The following is an 18,868-nucleotide window of genomic DNA, read 5'->3' as shown; positions in this document are numbered from 1 at the left end:
GAAAGACTCCCTGGCGAGCAAAGCCTGGAGACAGCCCATCACTGAAAAAAGGCTAAGGCAAAATGTCAGTATTACCTTCACCAACCTCTGATCCAAGCTGTACATGTAGTTGGCCCATCAAGATCCACCCAGCAGAATAAAGGAGGAGATGCCTCCCCCCACCCCCCTCCACCCACGTCGGTCCTATTTCTCTCCGTGTCACGTCTAGCCAAGCCGGCCTTCTAAATCAGCCACAGGGAGCAAATGGCAGACCCTGGTATGCCAGCTTCCTCTTCCCAGCTGCAATCCCAGAGGAGGAGCTCACAGCCCAGCCCTGTAACCAGATCCCCTTCCTTCCATCAGGCAAGTCCATCAGAACTTCAGCTAGAGAAAAACCTAGAAAGCCTTACTCTGCAGTAGCAGCTGCCGCTGCCGCCACTTCTGCTACTCGTTGAGGGGGGGGAGGGGGGCAGCCTCCCAGACAAAGGAGCCCATTTTCCATATTTCATCTGCAAGTCCATTATGCTGAGCTAAGTGGCTGGGAACAAACACCCATCATTACCCAGCACTAAGCGATGTTTGTTAGTACAGAAGGTGACAGAAATCTATATCATGCCAACGCACTATTAATACTGCATTATATGCACAGGCTCTGGGCTCCCTACCACAGCTGGGAAACTGGCTTCGGCATCTCCCCTTCCAGAAGAGGCACGCTCCGTGGCCGACTGGCCCAGGAGAGGAGGAGGAGACGAGCCACTCGCTCACTCCCGAGCGAGTTCCAGCTGAAAGGGCACAGGCCTAGAGGCTCCCGCTTTGGTTATCTGTGTGCAAGTCATTGTCTTGTAGGCCGACTGGGTTAGGGGGGATGCCCTGAGGCCAGCACCCCCAAGCAGCTGCAATGTAGCCAAAGACGTGTTAGGAAGGGCAGGTCCTCCACTCCACCCCAGGGCCCAATGTAGGGTTACCTGCCACTTAGTAAGAGCCCAGTGAAGGTCTGCTCAGCGGCCAGGGAATGAAGGAGAAGAGAGAGTTTGAGGGAGCCAAAAGAGATGGGTTTCGACAGCCTCATGAGAACGAGAAGCTATGAAGAAGACCCCGGGACAGAACTGCCAGGTCAGCCGGGGAGGGTGTGTGGCAGATGTAGGGAAACAGGAAGAGGTGACCAGCCAGGAGGGGCTGACAATTAAGTGCACACCTATGGTTCCAAGCACAGACACTGGTGTAGAAAACAGAACCGGTACAGGAGGCCCAGGAATCCAGAGCCAGCTTGACAATGACACATGGGGAAAGAGAAGGCATCAGCAAGGCTTCAAGGAAACCAAAACAGAAAAGGAGTCAGAGGCTGGAAAGGTGAAGGCCACCAGGGGCTGGGCTTGGCCCCATGGTAAACACCCCAGTCAGCAAACCGAGGGGCCGGTTTTGCAGTGAACGTGGTGCCTGGCCTCTGACCAGTGACAAGTCAGGTGTGAAGCATGCTCACTATTAGTCTATGTGAGCATCCAGTAAAAAGTATACAATCAGCAGTTGCTGGTACAGCTTAGAGCACAAGAGAAGGTGCATCATACACACATGTGTATACACATACACACTCTCCAGAAAGCACACTAAGAAGGCAGGTGCGTACTATCCCAGGAGATCCTCGGGTAGGAGCTGATTGGCGGAGGCCAGTCTAATACAAAATGAAAAGAACCAGACTCGGTGAAGCCACTTTGAAAAAGCCAATTTGGCAGTCTCTTACAAAGCTAAACATACTCTCCCCAAACAATCCAGAAAACACACACACCTAGGTGTTCGCTCAAAGGGGTTAAAAACTTACGTCCGTGCAATACCCGCCCACAAATGTACATAGGAGCTTTACTCATAATTGCCCAAAACAGGAAGCCACCAAGATGTCTGCCGTGGACTGAGTGGGTCCCTCCAACAAGAGATATGTTGACATCTTAATCCCCAGCACCTTGGAATGTGACCTATTTTGGAAAGAGGGTCACTACAGATGTAATCAGTTAAGTCAAGATGAAGTCATACTGGAGTGGGGGGGGGCACTCAGCCACTAGGCCTGGTGTATGCAGAAGGCAGCCATGTGAGGCTGGACACACAGAGGGGGTGCCATGAGAGGACAGAGGACTGGAGAGTTGTGTAGTTGCAAGGGACACAGGCAATGCCGCCAGAAGCTAGGAAGAGGTGAGGAAGGGTTCCCCTACGGGTTTCAGAGGGAGCATGGCCCACTGACCTCCTGTGTTAGACTTCTCGCCTCTTGAACCTCAAGAGAGTAAATTTCTATTGTTTGAACCCACCCAGTTGGCGATACTTTGTCACAGCAGCCCTGGAAAATTAATACAATGTCCTCCGATGGGTGAAGGGATAGGAAATTGCGGTACATCCATTCGATGGAGCCTTAGTCGGGATAAGAAGAAATAAGCTATCAAGCCACGAAAAAACTTGGAAGGGAAGAACCAAAAACGCACGTCACTAAGTGAAAGAGGCCCATCGGAAAAGCCAACACACGGTAGGATTCCAACTATATGACACCCAGAGAGGGCAAGACTGTAGAGACAATACAAGGATCAGTGGCTGCCAGAGGGTGGGGAAGGGAGGTGGACAGGTGGGCCGTAGGGGACCTTTTAGGGCAGTGAAACTGTGCTGTGTTGACACTGCTCTGTCACAACACGCACAGTGAATGCTTTCATAAACCATGGACTTTAGTTGGTAATATGTCAGTACTGGCACATCAATGGTAACGAATGCACCACGCTAACACAAGATGGCAAGAACAAGGAAAACTGGGGGCAGGCGTGTGAGGGAGTGAGTGGAAACTCTCTGTACTTCCTGCTTAATTCTTCTGTGAACCCGAAACTGCTCTAAAAACAAAAAGTAAATAAATAAACACAAATGGACTCAACCCCAGGGCCAAGTATTGCCTTATCCGAAGGCAACCACGATGCCCTGGGGACTCGATTCTGTGAACAAGGGTAAGTGCCGATCGCCAGACCAAGGCTGACCCGGCCGCGTGACCACAGGAAGCTTCAGCCAAGGTCCTCCTGGGAATCCCATCCCTCAAGAGCCCATCCGCAGCGCTATCCTGATCCAGGAAAGGGGGAGCAAAGTGAGCCTCCGTAAAACAATAAAACTGTCCTCCTTCCTCCTCAGCCAGCTGTGGTGAGTGCAGGAGGTACAGAGTAAATGCCTGTGGATCACTGCAGTCCTTGGCAATGAGGCTGGATAGGAAATGGGAGGGACGCTGGTGTCTGCAGGCCTGGGTTTTAATCTCAGCCCCTCCCCCAAGAGCCACGTGATCTACAAGTCATTCAAGCTCACTGAGCCTCAGTTCTTTTATCTGTAGAATGGGGACAGCAGCCTCTTCCTCAGAGAGGGAGTGCAAGATCGCCTGAACAAAAGATGTACGATGCCACCCCAACATCTGGTCCAGAGGAGGCTGCTGACGCAGACCAGTGACCTTTCCCTTTGTGTCTAGAAAGTCTGGGCCATGAGGATACACTCACCAGGCGTCCTCAACACACACTGGTTGGTTCCTCCTTTGCCTCTAGTCCCACACTGTATCTTCAATAGATAATGGAGAATTATGACACAAAGGAGCTACTTCTTGGAACACATTCAAAGTCAGGTTTGGGAAACAGAGCACACATTTTTGAGAAGCGACAGGATGACCTAAGATTTGATTCAAAGTCATTCAAGACTAGTGTGCGGCATTTACTCTAAGCCAGGGGTTCCCAGGGGGGAAGGGTCACTTTGCCATCGCCTGGGCCTAGGAAGAGGTTGGAAATGAGCCAGATGCTGAATGACGAATAGGGGTGCAGAAAGGAAGGAAGGGGTAGTGTGGGGGCCGAGTGAGGAGGGGAGATGGGCATTTCAGGCAGGAATTACACTAAAGCAGCAGGTGTGGGATTGGTGTTCTGGAAGGAAGCCACCAGGGGTAAAGGCCGGTGAAGCACCAGGCAGAAAGGTGGAAGGTGGGCTCCACGAGTGGCCCCGAGGGAGCAGGGGGTGCCGTTTGCCACTTGGAGATCAGCTATAGTTGGCAGCAAGTTCCTGAGGGTAGGGACCACGCGTGTCCCATTCCCCACTGTTTCCAGAGCCTCAAAGGAGGCCTGCCACAAACCCTCACTAAATCCATTTTGAACAGATGAAAGGGAGAAAAATCAGCCCAATGACAGTGACTCGGAGGAAGACAAAGACAACACAAAAGGGTGCGGTCCAGTTTTGCAAAGAGATCAAGGGTAGCCAAGTCAGGGTTCCTGGAGAAGCAGAGAGGGAAATGGAGCTGCAGGGCAGGGACCTTAAGGAGGTTCGGGGGTGAGTGGAAGGTGAGCAAACAGACACTCTCTGCAGGGGAGGAGAGGGGAGAGGACGGCTGGCCGGGGTGGGGCGGAGTCCCTGGCGAGATCAGAGGGATGGAGAGGTGGGGCGGGCCGACTCTGGGAAGGTAACAAGCAAGACAGAGACACCCTGTGAATAAGGCAGGCGCCCTGACCTGGGGACAGAGCAAGGGAGGGCGGGAAGACGGGCACAGGTTGGCTCCCCAAACGGCCTCTACTCTCCCAAGCAAGAGGCGACGGTCTTCTGAAAATGGGTTTTGGAGAAGGGGATGAACAGAGAACTCCAGGGCTTTATGCAGGGCCAAGGCGCCTTCCAGCTGGCCCGCGGAAAGAGCCAACCCGTGACTCCTCAGGCAGCAGCCGGGATCCAGCCCCAGCATCTGCAGGACAGACTGCAGCCGAGGGCTGTCGCGAGGGTGACCAAGGTAACCAAGGGCTCCACGTCGCTACAAACACCGCCACACCTCCCCCCGCTGGCCCATCTAGACCGGCCCCGCAGTTTCTAGTTCTGTAGGATCTAGCCCCCCATTGGCTGTGTGACAAGGAGGCCTGTATCCATTCCTTGATATTTTCGAGAACCAGGGGGGCTGTAAATAAACAATGAGGGGGCCTCATTAGGCTTCAGATTCCATACCTACTCCCAAGGAGGAGCTTTTTCATTCAGGTCTTTCAGAGTCCCTGGAAAGGCTGAATAAATTGAGAATAAAGACAATGCTGAGCACGGAGTGCTTGCTGGGAACACAGGCAAGCATCTGATAAGGGAAGGTATGAGGCGATCCCCAAACGTCCCTGCAGCCCTGACAGGCTAGGAAAACTGCCAGGGACCAGACTGAAAGACAGATAGAGGGAAAGGAGGGGACGGGAGAAGCATCCTGACCTCTCTGGTCAAAAAGGTCCCACCATTTATGGTAAACATATGTTGCGGAAAGAAAGGTGCTTCTGTGCGACATCCATCACTGGGAAACCGGGGGAAACAGTGTCTCAAGGCAGGTATACGAGTCCCTGCAATCTCTCCCCACGTTGCCCATCTCCCATGGGACGTGGGAGGGAATCGATGGGAGAGCCCCCAGGAGATGATAGGAGATCTTTTCCTCCCTTAATACCCTGTGCCTTGCCATTCTCCTTCCCCGAAAGGAGTGACCCCAGCCCCGTCTGCAGAGTCACGAATGTTCTCTGCTTCTTGATGTGCCAAGGCGCATGTGGTTTTAATTATTTATGACAGTGTCTCACTGCACACGGAGATGTGCCGCGGAGTCACTTTTCTCAACCGATAAAGCCTTTGTCATCAGAGACCTGCTGCCTCTTGGCTGGCAAATCTCAGCTGAGAGGCGGGCCGGGCACTGCCTCTCCCCGTCAGTGTGAATCAGCCTGGACTCACAGAGGCGGGGCTAGCCAAGTCCCATTACGAGGCTCCTGCGCACCCCTTGTTGTTGCCATCCATGTTTTCCGAGAACAGTTGGGAGCCATCCGCGGTCTACCGATAGGACAAAATATGCCGCTTCCCCGAAAAGGACACTTCCCTTAGTATTGGAGGGTTTTAACAACCCGAAGGCAGCTTGTGATTTCCTTCACTGGAGGTATGGCTTGTTCCCTTATTCCTTCCAGTCTTCATCCATAAACCTGCTTCCCCTCCACCTCCACTGACCCCTTCTTGTTTACAGGGACGTACTGCTTGGATCCTTCAACAGTCCGCTTTGAATCACAAATGCAGAGATTAGGAAGGAAGGCTTTTCCTCTACACCATTTCATACTGCGATAGCTCCTTGGCTGGGACTGGATCCCCATATCAAAGGACACTCCGATCCCATAGCTCTCTCCACGGCTTGCACTTAATCTGATGGCCCAGGGGAAACCTCCTTCCCACGTGCCAGATTCATCCCCACCCGGCAGTCGTCCTGGGAAGCTGGTTATCAGGAGCTCACGCGACCCAGAGATTAGAACGCCAGGAGCCCAGAAATTCCACCCTCGTTATTCATGGATTTCGGATTTACAAAGTCGCCCACTTGCTAAAATGTAAGCGTCACCCCAAAACCCATACTCTTGGGCGCTTTTATGGTCATTCGTAAACAGGCAAGCAGTGGCGAGAAATCCGAGTCACCCGACGTGCACATTTCCACGTGATGTGCTACCTTCTTATTTCAGCTCTCCTACCGTAAATGAGCGTCCCTTCTGTAGTCCCTTTAGTGCCATTTTCTGCATGTGTGTATTTTTTGTGGGTGATTTCACTGGATACAATGGCCCCAAGCATAGCACTGACTTTCTAACATTCCAATGAGCAAGAAGGCTGTGGTGTGTGTGCCTTACGGAAACAACAGGTGTGTTAGGTAAGATCCGGGTGCTAGAAAAGCGTCCTTCAGGCATGAGTCATAGTGCTGCTGACTCTAAGTTCAATGCTAATGAACCAGGGATATCTATTAAATAGGCGTCTTTAGACAGAAGCACACATAAAACAGGTTATGTATTGATTAGTTGATAAAAACGCTGTGACCAGATGCTCACAGGAACCTAACCCTGGATGTCTCCTAGGAGCAAGGGCTCAGCAGCCGCTAATTCAGTGTTCATGGTGACTCTGTTGAAACATAGCTACTGTAAATAACGAGAATCAATTGTGTATTCAATACAGCAAGGCCTAAGTTCTGTTCAAATGCTAGCATGGCTCTGAAAAGCTCACAGCGTCAACTCTAGACCTGGCTTGGACTCCATGCTACCACCCCAGAAAGCCTTTCCTTCCAGCCACACTCAGGCCAGTCCAAGATGAACCTGACCGGAGGCAAGACCTTTAGCCAGAGCAGAACCATTCTTAGCACTGTGTTCCCCCACTATTTGTCTGACACACAGGTATTTTTCTTCCCTTGCCCTGGTCCGGAACCCAGATATCCTTCCTCTGACACTGACGGGGGTGGGCGTCCGATAAACACAGAGACCAATTCTGGAGGACACCCAAGGTTGGAAGGCACATGATGATCTCATTCTGACTCGAGCCCAGAACCTCCCACTGTGGTAATCCTCTCTCTAAAAATTGGAACCAGAAAAACAGAAGCAAAGGTCAGTGAGACAGCTGAATGCCCACTCTGCCGTAGGACGGACCAGCGGGAGCAGCAAGAGTTCCGTGAGCGACAGTGTGGCCCGAGTACAGCTCTTGGAAGAGCAAGACTCGAGGTGCCTCTTCCGTGGCCAAACCCTGAGCCCCGCGGACAGAAGAAGAGAACCTACGGCACAAGCCTGGGGACGGGGAAGGGAACTCGCAGCCTCCCCGTATCTCAGTTTTCCTGTCGGAAGATGAGGCCTTACCATAACCCAGTCTTTCCATCCCTTCCAGCTCTCGGGCAATCTCCAGGGGCCTCTGCTGTGTCTCCTGAACTAGCCGACCATTTCTTGAGGGCAGGAGCAGGGGAGGCTATGCGTTGGGGTTGCCAGCCCTACACTGACCGTGGGACACGGGGAAGGGAAGAACTGCTGGCTGGAAGGTCCAAGCCACGGAGGCTCCGGAAGCTGGGAGAGGCCCTGGGAGCTGGGAGAGGCCCTAGCAGAACTCAGCAGGAACACAAAGAGAGGGGCTGGAACCAACAGCAAGTAAGAAACGAGGAGGAAACAGGTGCCCTGAGTCCTCTGATCGGAATGAGACATCTTGCAGAGGGAGGTGAGGTGTCCAAGTGCTGGGACCAGGATCAGATGCTCAGAAAGTGCGCACTTCGGGGCACCGGAGGGGCAGCTAGAGAGATGTTTCCATTCAAAAGGTGCCCACCACCCTTCATTCCCTTGCCCTCTCATGGAGGAGGCTGGGGTGGAGGGTCTGATAGCCTCAGGGGCTGTTGTCTGGACAGAGTCAGGTTACACTTCCTAAATGCAGAGGCCAGGTCTGTAGAGAAGACCAGCCTGGTCTGTGCCCCCTGCCTTACTGGGAGCACCTCTCCATGTGGGGCTGGGGCTCCTGCTTCTGGGCTACTTCTCATCCTGAGCCCCCTCTGTCCCAACGGAGACCCCTTGATGAGGCTATTTTTTTCAAGTTTTGAGACAAACAGGGAGGGTCTCTTAGAGAGTGGGAGGTTAGCAGGTGGCAGGTCACCTCGGAAGGTTCCAGAACCCCAGCTAGGTGGTCTGTTGCCATGCCCCTCCCCTGCCCTCCCCAGAAGGGACAACATTCTACTCCAGTACTCACACGTGTCTGGCTTGTGGCAGTTGTGTCCCTGACGGAAGTACTGGGGGTTCTCAATGACTGGGATCCGGGTCATGCCGATGACCACCGTGTCTGGCCCAGCGTCCAACGACGAGGGTGTGGTGATGCCATGGTTGATGTGGTGCAGCGGGCTGGCTGAGTCCTCCTCGCCGCTGATGACAGCCACGGGGCCTGCACACACCAGGAGAGACACAGGACTCTGATGAGGTCATGTCTGGCCAGTGCCTGGCCCTGCCCACAGACCCTTTCATGATTTTGGCCACCACATTTCCATAAGAGTAAAATCCACTGCAAGAGTATTCCCCGAACGCTCTGGAGTCTGCATTCAAAGAACCACCTCTGCATTCTCTTTCTTGAGAGAAACATCCACCCTATCACACACCATGGAAACAGCTGCAAAATAAGTGTATCAAAGTGACTAGGACATGAATTATTTGTACTTCCTCCAAATCCAAATTAGTTCAAAATAATGCAAATTTTACATGAGTTCTTGGCTTATATAGGAACAACGGGCTGAAAATTTTTTTTTTTTTTACACAGCAGGAACTTGCACCCTGCTCCTCCTCCCTTCAGGAGCTTTAAAAACTATTTTTTAATTTTTTTCATGTTTTGTTATTTATTTTTGAGAAAGAGACACACTGTGAGAAGGGCAGAGGCAGAGAGAGAGGGAGACAGAATCTGAAGCAGGCTCCAGGCTCTGAGCTGTCAGCACAGAGCCCGATGCAGGGCTCGAACTCATGAACCGCAAGATCATGACCTGAGCCGAAGTTGGACACTTAACTGACTGAGCCACCCAGGTGCCCCAGGAGCTTTAAAAACTATTGATGCTGGGTCCCACCTCCAGATTTTGATTCAGTTGGTCAGGGGACAGACCTGGGCATCAAGATCTAAAGAGCTTCTGTGTGAGTCCCTGGCACGGCCAGGATCTGGAGCCTCTACTTAGAGCCTTGGAGGCTGAGAGCCTTTCCAGAGTGGCCCTTGGAATCCTACAGGAACGTATGTAGCTTTCGCTGGACTCTATCACCTCTACCTCTCTCAGTCCACGGGGAAATAAGCCCAGTATGAGCCCAGAGGGAGCCTGAGCCAGCTTTCAAAGTGACAGTAATTTGTCTGCATCACTGATAGCCTTCAGGCAACTGAGTCAGTATCCCACTCTTGAAGGATCCACCCTGCCCTGTCGTGTCTTCACGACACATCATTCGTGTCTTCACCAACCCCGACTCCACAATTTTCTAACCCAAAGAAGAAACCCAGTAAGTCGGGTTATTTACAGAGATAATTATTGCCGCCATCTTGGCAGAGCAATGGTTCTGTCTGGTGGTGAGGTTCTCCCATACGTACAAACAGAACCCGGGTAAAGTGCATTAGCTGTGACTGTGGCTTCATACAACTAGTGTTTGAAATGGCTGCTTTGCAAGACACGTGGTTCCAAGACAAAGTGCCTGCTGTGATTTGGTTTTGCGACTTGAACAATATTTCCACGGCAGAAATCCATTACATCTACTGAAGTTTATGGGGAGAGTATTTCCCATCAAATAGAGAGGGGAAGCACCAATGAGGCAGAACTAAAAGGGAGACTAGTAAATGCAAGCTGGGGACCCTGAATTCTACTCTGTCGGCACAGACAGGCTTATTCCAATCCATGACAAATGCCTGATGGTGTTTGGAGACCGTGTGGAAAAGCAGCAATGAGTGGCGATAATCACTTGCCCTGCAACCAGAGAGGCCAGTGCCTGAAAACACCTTGTAAACTTTGAAAAACTTCATCGTGATTCCAATTCATCAGTGAAAGCAGAGCACGGGTTTTTACCACTCCTCCCACCCCAAATGTCTCTAAAATATTAAAAAAAAAAAGAAAGGAAGAAAAATTAAAGAAATATTTGTACACAAAGAGCAAGAAGAGGGGAGATGAGAAGAAATAAGATATTTCAGTGTTTTGGAAGATGCAATGTAAAACGAGGAAAGCTCGCTTACAGGGGCTGCAGGGGGAATATTTACGGAAGCTCAGCTCTGCGGGGTGGCCTAGTACTTGAAGGGACAGGGTCGCCCAGAAGGCTGGGGTAAGGCTCAGGGCTGGAACAAGGTACCCAGGCCATCACCGTGCTCCCAGTCTAGTGGTTTCTTCCTGGAGAAAATTAACTGGAAGGGCTCCGGGGAAGGACTGGCCCCCTTCTTCTTGCTCCTAGAAGACAGAAACCAAGAATGACCGTGCCTGCCATCTACCCTACTCCTAGTCTCTTCTGTAGGAGATTCAGGGGATGCTTCTCTGCAGAAACCAAATGCCTCAAAACAAACAAACAAAAGACAAAACAAAACAAAAACACCTAGCTGTTTACATGTGGCGGTCTCCCAATGAAGCCATGCTTACTTTGTGATCATGCCACAGTGAAGGCTAATAGTTGACAAGGCCCATCTGTGTGTGTAAGTGCTTTCTAATCCTTGATTCCTAAATATGAGAAAATAGCCCAGGATCACCAGACACTTAGGCAAAGCTGCAGCATGAAAGAGAGAGTGCAAGACAAACAGACAATCAGGGACCGACAGGAAATGGAGGCAATGCAGGGAGCAGAAGACTTTTTTTCTAAATCACTAATGTCCTCAGAGAGACCAATGAAGGTAATCACACCCATAAATCAAGAGGATATTTAAAATGTGAACAATTTAAGGCTAAGAAAAAGTCCCTGAGAATTATGACCATTAGAATTCGAAAGTCAAAGAACAGTGGAAGAGAAAGGCAAGGAAATTTTCCAGAAACTCAAACAAAAAAGAAAGAGGAGGTAAATAGAAAGGAAAAGATAAAATTAAAGACTCCATCCAGAGACTCGATATCTAATTAAAAGAAAGGTAGGGTAGGGAGAGGGAAGGAGAGAGAATAAAAAGATTAAAGAAAGGATTAAAAAAAATAGAGAAAAATTTCTCCAAATGATCTGTCTACTCAGTTTCCAGCACAATTAATACATGCCTATGTGCATATGGTGTAAGCACATGCACCCCCCTCACACACACACACACACACACACACACACACACACACACACATGCATCAAGGCACAAAGTTATGAAATGCCAGCATCTTGAGAGAAGACGCTAAGAGCTTGTAGGAGGGAGGGAAGGGTCCCATTTCGAAAGGAACAGAAATCAGGAAGACAATGCAATTCTCCATTACAACCCACTGTGGCTTCCCTGTGCAATTCCTTCAAAATTTTGACGGACAAGTTTTCAGACAAAACTCTACCCCTAAAAGTTTATTCACTCATTGTAGAAAGCAAAAGAAAGGTATTTGCAGGTGTGTAGACATTCGCCTCCCCCTATCCTGGGAAGCAGCAGGAGGGGACACTTCGGCAAGACAAAGGTACAGATGGGAAAAGAAGGAATAGAAGATACAGTTCCAAAAAGACCAAATAACAGAAGCCCCCCCACCCCCCCACCTCACCCCCTTCTGTTCTCAGCATCATGGAATGTGGGTTGTTATAGTGACACGGAGGCAGGACACCACATCAGGAGGAGTCTGGAGAAGACAGAACGTTGGGACGTGAGCCTTTTACTGTTTCTTTGAATCTGTCTCCGGGAGTCAATGGACAGCGAGTGGTCAACAAAACGTTCCAAAGCCTGCAATCCAAAACAGTCTCTGCTTTCTCAACGTTATTCTAGGATCTCAAAGGGATAGGTAAGCGCCATGGGGAGGAGAAGGGTCCTGCTACAGGCTCCTAAGCCACGGGAAGGGATGGGGTCACCCAGGAAGACTTCACAGAAATCTAAGAATAAAGCAAACGTCGAAGCCCTAATACTTAAAATGCATGCAGAGGAAGGGGAGCAGGGAAAGGAACATGAGAAGAAACAGCCAGAAAAGCAGAAGAGAATCAGTAAAGGACACTGTCTTAGAAGTTAAAGGAGGAGAATTCCTACAAGTTCAAGAGCATCACATACTAAGGCCAAGTAGGGTGAAGAACGAATATAGGCCACTGTACGTGACAACACGAAGGTGGCCTTAATGACAGCAGTTCCCACAGAGGAGTGACAGGAAGAAAACATTCAATTACAGCAGGTTGAGGAGTAAATTAGAGATACCGTGATTGTCATAATAATTTTTATTATTGTGTGCATTCTACGCATCAGGCTCTGTAAATGCAACTCCTTTCACTTTATAATGCTTCTGTGAAGTCAGTACCACCATTTTCCCCATTTTACAGATGGAAGCACTGAGGCATAGAGCCGTGCCCTGCCCAAGGTGGGATGCTGGGATACAAACCACCAGTCTGCCCAGAGCCTGTGCGCATGACCATTACGCGGCGCTGCCTCCCCGAAAGTGCAGACTGTGGGCGAAATGGTTTGTTCAAAGGGACGCTTGGTCAATTCTGGTACATTATCCTCCTCGTGACCATTTGCCTTCAATTGCAGGTCCCTGAGACCCTTTTTAAAGAGGTTCCTCTTGATCCTTGAGAATGGGGACAAGAGTGAATCACCTCATTAGACTCAGGAAGATAGATTACGGGTAATTCATCACAAGCTCCGTGTCCCAGAGCTGCTGAACGCTTGTATTCTGCTACATCCACATCAAAAAGAGCACTGTGCCGTCAGACCGCTGTCCGGTCCCTGAGGCCCTCTTACTCACCTCTGCTCCTCCATAAACCACAGTCCTTAAAATAAAAGCCAATAAAGAGTGCAGAGACCCATCACTTCAAAGAACATAAGAGGACACCCCTGTAGCTTGCTCCTGCCCACCTGCACCAGCGTCCAGCACAGTGCCCAGCACGGCTGCAGCCGGTGCTGAGTGAGGCAAGTCCTTTCTTTGGGACAGGGCTGCCCTGGATACGGCTGGACATGTGGCCTCTGTGGACCTGGGCATTAAAAGGCAGTATCAGATTCATCAGTGGTAACAAATGTACCCGGGCACTGGGAGTGAGGGAGGCTATGCATGGTGGGGAAGGGGAGGGGAGGGACACAGGAACTCTCTGTACCTCCCACCCAATCTTGCTATGAACCTAAAACTGCTCTAATGGAAAATTAGGGGCACCTGGGTGGCTGTCGGTTGAGCACCCAACTTTGGCTCAGGTCATGATCTCGCAGTTCCCGAGTTCAAGCCCCGCTTTGGGCTCTATGCTGACAGTTAAGAGCCTGGAGCCTCTTTCAGATTCTGTTTCTCTTTCTCTCTCTCTCTCTCTCTCTCTCTCTCTCTCTCTGTCCCTTCTCTGTTCACACACTCTCTCAAAAATAAATGAAAACATTAAAAAAAAGTGTTTAAAAAAATAAATGTTAAGAAAGCCAGTCTCCCCACCCAACACACAATATGTTTCCTGACACCCCGCAGGATGACAGAACTGCCCCAGGTTGAGATCCACTGATGGGGCACCTGCATTCATTCTAGGAACTGATTTCTCTCACCAGCTCTGGCCACTTCTCACATCACTTGCCTCAGGGGAAAACCCACAGACCTGGGGCCCCTGAGCGGAAAAAGCATTTCTTCTCACCTTAATAACCACAGAGAACAATGTATGCAGACATAAAGGAGAGCGAGTAATGGGGGGGAATCTCATCTGTCCAGAAGCCACCAAAGACTACGGCAGGTCAGGAGGAGGAGTCAAGCTTGCTGTCTTCCAAAGTCTCCCAACACACACACACACACACACACACACACACACACACACACACACACTAGTCTAGTACCTGTGACAGGCCTCTCTGCTGCACTAATCCTAATGCAGTACACAATTATTTTGTTATGCCGCACTAACAAAAAGGAAGAGAGACAGGCTTGCAGGCTGTTAAGTTCCAGCTTTTGAGAGAGAGCCAGGAAGGAATACAGGTCTGCTCAGACATTCCCATCACATAATTTTTTCCCCAAACTAGTGCCTCCTTTCTTTTTCTTTTAGATCTATAGTGGGTTTTGTGCTTCCAACCATGCCATAATAGAACCACTGGATAATTAGAGAAAGCTTGATGGCCCAGGCAGGTGTCGTGCCCAGCAGGATGGTCCGAGCTGTCCTTACAGAGTCTTTCTCTTTCACTTTCTGCTCCTTCAATGGGAAAAAAATAAGGGGGCCAAAATGGAGTAGCTCAGATTTTCATTAAGTGGTTGATTCCAATGTGGGGTTGGGTTCCCCCAGAAAGCAAAGGTCTCTGATGAAAACATGAGATGGAATTTCACTGTGGTAGAGTGAACTCTGACCCAGGTGAGTGGAGGCCCCATCGCAGAGGAACTGGGGGGTGCCAAGTTGCCATGAGGTCTGTAGGGAAAAGGCATCCTGCAGAAGCCTCTGAGGAGTCAGGGTCCTTAGTGATAAAGGGTATGGGGGGACGTTGCACAAAATGAGCCAGGGAAAAGCAACAGTGTCCCTGGTAATGTGTTAACACATAAACACCCACTTCCCCTTTCATCAGGGGGAAGACTTCTTTGGAATCACTTCACCAATGTCCTGCCTTTGTCACTAAAATCTTTCTGTTCCACCAACTCCCTAACTTGCAAAGCATTAACAATTCTCAGAAGATTGTCCCCAAGAAATTCCAGCCACCAATTCAACACAATGGCATTTGCTCAGCCAATATGCAGAAGTGGTTCTCCTCCAATTTCCAAAGGAATGACTCAGAGTCCCAAGGATGTAATTGTGACAATTATTCTCTTTTCATCTGACCCTCAAAATATACTGTTACTCCCATCTGACCAACTAGAACACGGATCCCCAAGTAAGCTTAATAATTCACTTTCCAAAAATTGCCTGTGTAGGAAATGATGGAGCCTGTATCTGAATCTATGCTTGTTCATCTCCAAAGTTCTTCCTCTTCCCACCCAACTACCCATGTTCTCAATAGTACTGCTGACATGAAATATTTTTTGCAAGCAGACCTTGGTATAAATACATGAGGCCATATAAAGAAGCTGGGACATCTGAACCAAGGAATCGAAAAATAGATCACCAAATATCTTCAAGGCAGTACAAACTCATATAAAATAACTTTGGGCAGTCAAGGCCAAATTTATGGCCCAACTATAAAATCCTAGGCCCAGGATCCATTTCTACATTCCTTCATTTATCTTTGTACTTACTTCCAAGGTGGAGGCAATCTCACCAATTCAGAAAACCCTCTTACAACAGTGATTGTTATGAGTGCTGTTCACCAAGTATTTCTAGGTGCTGGCAGGAAGGCAGTTTTCTGTACCCCTTCAAGTTAAGTGATGCCCCATCGCTTTCTTTGGCTAATGAAAAGTGAGAAGTGACAGGCATCATTTCCCCATGGAGGCTTTAAGATCCAGTGTGTGACCAGCCACCTTCTCTTTTTCCTGCCTTGGCAAGTGTGGAAGCATGAGGCAGAGCCTCAGGCAACTCCTGCCCCTGAGTGAGGCAGACACAGAGCAGAAGGCTCCAGCCAACACCAGGTACATGTGTGGTGTAAGTAAGAAATACGGCTTTGTCGCACAAAACCATTGAGATTGACAGGGGTGCTGTTTGTTACCACAGCATAACCTAGTTCATGCTGACTAATACAGAAATGAAACCATCCCCACATTTAACAATGTTACTTGAATGTTTTCCTTCACAACATCTTCAACAAATCTTTACAAAAGTATCCCATGCAAAGGATGCTCCTTTCATCCTCAACGATGTAATTCCTTTTAAAATGTCTCCTCCCAGCTCTCTGTCCCAAAATTGAGCTCTAATCTAATCTAATCTGGTTCCACATGGAGCCAGACCATGACCTCCACTGTTGGAAGAAGACTCCCCCACCACATATCTGACTTGGGAAGTAAAAGAAAACAACCCTGAATGGGTCTCATGTTTTCAATGTGTCAGAATGAAGCAAACAAGCCAACCTTTGAATTAAGAAAATGATTTTTTAAAAACCTCAACCTTTTCCTACTGATAAAAATCAAATATTGATGTGTCCCTGGTGAGTGAGAGCTTCACATCAACAAATCTGGGAGCAGGAACTCATAAAATGGAATAAAGTGAGAGCACAACAAACACAATTAAAAACCCAGCCACGCTCAGAGAGGGATTCCATTTACTGTCTCATAAAAAAGAGCCTAGTCCTCAGAGGCAAACAAAAGAAAATCAATTTCTTTAATTTTTATTGGCAGATGTGGGACAGAGGCCAAGTGAACACAGGCTGTGCCCAAGAGCGTACCTGGAGACAAGTCACCAAATGTCTGTTCCTGGGCCAGCTCCTGTGTTCCCTCCCCTCTCTGTCTCCTCCAGCTTCCAGACAGACGTAGCCCCCGTGACCTCAGGGGCTCACAGGCCCTCTAGGCTGCCCAAGAAGCCATGCCCTCCTCACTTCTTGGTGCCCCTTCCTGAATCATTTCCCAAAAGATAAGCTCCATTCTCTGGCTTGAATTCCCTCCCAGCCTCTTATAGGAACCAAAGGTACTGTTCATGCCTCCTAGCTTCCCTAGCTTGGGGGTTCTCATTGGTGATTGAAAATGATGCTTCTGATCAAACAGCCCAAGGGCACACATTTAAGGAAAGAGAAGGCAGGACTGAAACTAAGAACAGTGGCTTCCCTCACCTCAGTTAATCATCACAACCCTGGGGGTAGATCCTGTCATCCCAGGGATGCCACTGAGGAACCTGAAGCTCAAGGAGCTTGACCTTGTCCAAGGTCACAGAGTTAATAAATGGTAGACAAACCCACATCTATCTGACTTCACAGTTTGGGCTCATTTTGTGGCACCATGCTGCCTGACCCTCTAGGATTGTTTTTCTGACATTGGGACAAGTGATAATGGATCAAGCACAATCTCCCTCCCATTTCCAATCTTTATTCCATCGAGAAGCCGTCTGTAAGAAATCTGGCTTCATTTAGGAGTGGAGCTTATGACATTTCCAGAGAACTTTAGACCCGGAACCTGTGCACCACGTTGTGGTTAGAAGGAACAACTCCTGTGTAGGAGATCCAGGCAGAAGAATGGCAGGCAGCAAGGGACCCGAGAACAAGGAAATATGCATCCTAGAGGGAAGGCAAACATCATCAGCTTTCTCCAAAGACTATACAGACAGCATTTCAGAACATTCCAGGCATAAACAGGAAGCGAATAATTACCTCCCAGTTGCATATGTAAGACAACTGGAATACAAAATGCTGGTGCTTCGGTCCAAGGCCCCACAAAAAGCTTACAGCTCAAGTCTCAGCATTCCTCAATTCATCTTTAGCCACTGTACTTGGACTAGCCAGTGTACCCCAAAATAGGGGCACTCACCTCCCCCCAAAGAATTATGCGGAGCTCTTCCCCCAGCCTCGTGGGGACTTTTGGCGAATGGAAGGAGACATCGTACGTTGTGAGCATGTTGTACCAGGTGCTGGCATGTGGGATCACTGATGTCTCCACACCCTTCCCACACTCACATCACTTTTTCCACTAAGGGAACTATTTTGCGTAATCTGCAACATCTTAGTTCAACACCATGACCAAGAGAGTGACGGGCCAAATTTGTATGAGCTAAAGCCCATATGCCTCTGAGTTTACCTCGTTCACGAGTGGGAAATGCAGTACCTAAAACCCCAAGGGTTGCCCTGTGGATGAAAGGTCAGGAGAGACAGAGGCCCTGCAGGTGCTGGCTGATGGGGGGCTTCCCGGAGGGCCTCTCAACAGCTGCACGGGCCTCACACACTCCTTTGCAGGCAACAGCTCACCCAGGGTATGCCTGAAGGAAACCCTCCTCATAATGCTTCTGAGTACATGTGGAGAAATGCCACAGCATCTTGTCACCTGCGGAACACCGGGCTTCTTTCTCCAGAATAGCTAATGCTTGATGAGCACTGACTGACCACCAGGCACTGTCCTGGGCTTCGTGTCATATGATCTCATTCAGTGCTCACGGTGGCTGCATAAGGTGGGTCCTGCAAGCAGAGCCTGAGCAGTCAAGGGGTCTGCCCAAGACACACAGCTAGTGAGTGACAGCATCGTGATTCTAAATGGACCAGTAAGACTCCAGAGCCCAAACTGTTCATCACTCCCCTATATCCTCACGGTGCGTAATTGACATGGCCTCAAATTGGTGAGGTCCACAATGAAAACACTTCAGAACAACAAGACCCCTACATCTCAGACACTGAAATGAGGTCAAATTTATGGATGGAAGTCGAACGATTCTTCCAGGCCATTCTGAGCTTGTAAATTCAACCCCAAGGCTTGGGAATCCTGTGTTCGTACCCAGCTCCCCCTGGGCTTGACAAAGAGCCCATTACCTTATGACAGACTAAAAAGATATTTCTCTCCTTATTAGAAAATGTTCACTGGGAAGATACAAGGTCTCCTAGATGCCTCAAATAGGGAGAGGAATGAGATCACAGAACCTTTTAGAATGGGGGACCCATGACAGATGTTAGCTAGGCTTACTGTGGTGATCATTTCACAGTGTATACAGATATCCGATCATTACGC

The 18,868-nt window shown here is 49.4% G+C and overlaps 1 protein-coding gene across 2 annotated transcripts in view; it reads right to left on the bottom strand.

Annotated features, from left to right (window-relative positions):
* The window catches only part of NTRK3 (neurotrophic receptor tyrosine kinase 3), a 538,866-nt gene that overhangs the window by 142,085 nt on the left and 377,913 nt on the right, over positions 1–18,868 (bottom strand). For both annotated transcript variants that reach the window (XM_042988103.1, XM_042988104.1), the window contains one exon: positions 8,473–8,661. In XM_042988103.1, the coding sequence (XP_042844037.1) occupies positions 8,473–8,661 (189 nt within the window). The remainder of the gene's footprint in view (positions 1–8,472; positions 8,662–18,868) is intronic.

The sequence above is a fragment of the Panthera tigris genome, chromosome B3 (genome assembly GCF_018350195.1).
Source record: "Panthera tigris isolate Pti1 chromosome B3, P.tigris_Pti1_mat1.1, whole genome shotgun sequence".
Lineage (NCBI taxonomy): Eukaryota > Metazoa > Chordata > Mammalia > Carnivora > Felidae > Panthera > Panthera tigris.
The sequence above is the reverse complement of the archived record's forward strand: the minus strand, read 5'-3'. Positions and strand labels throughout refer to the sequence as shown.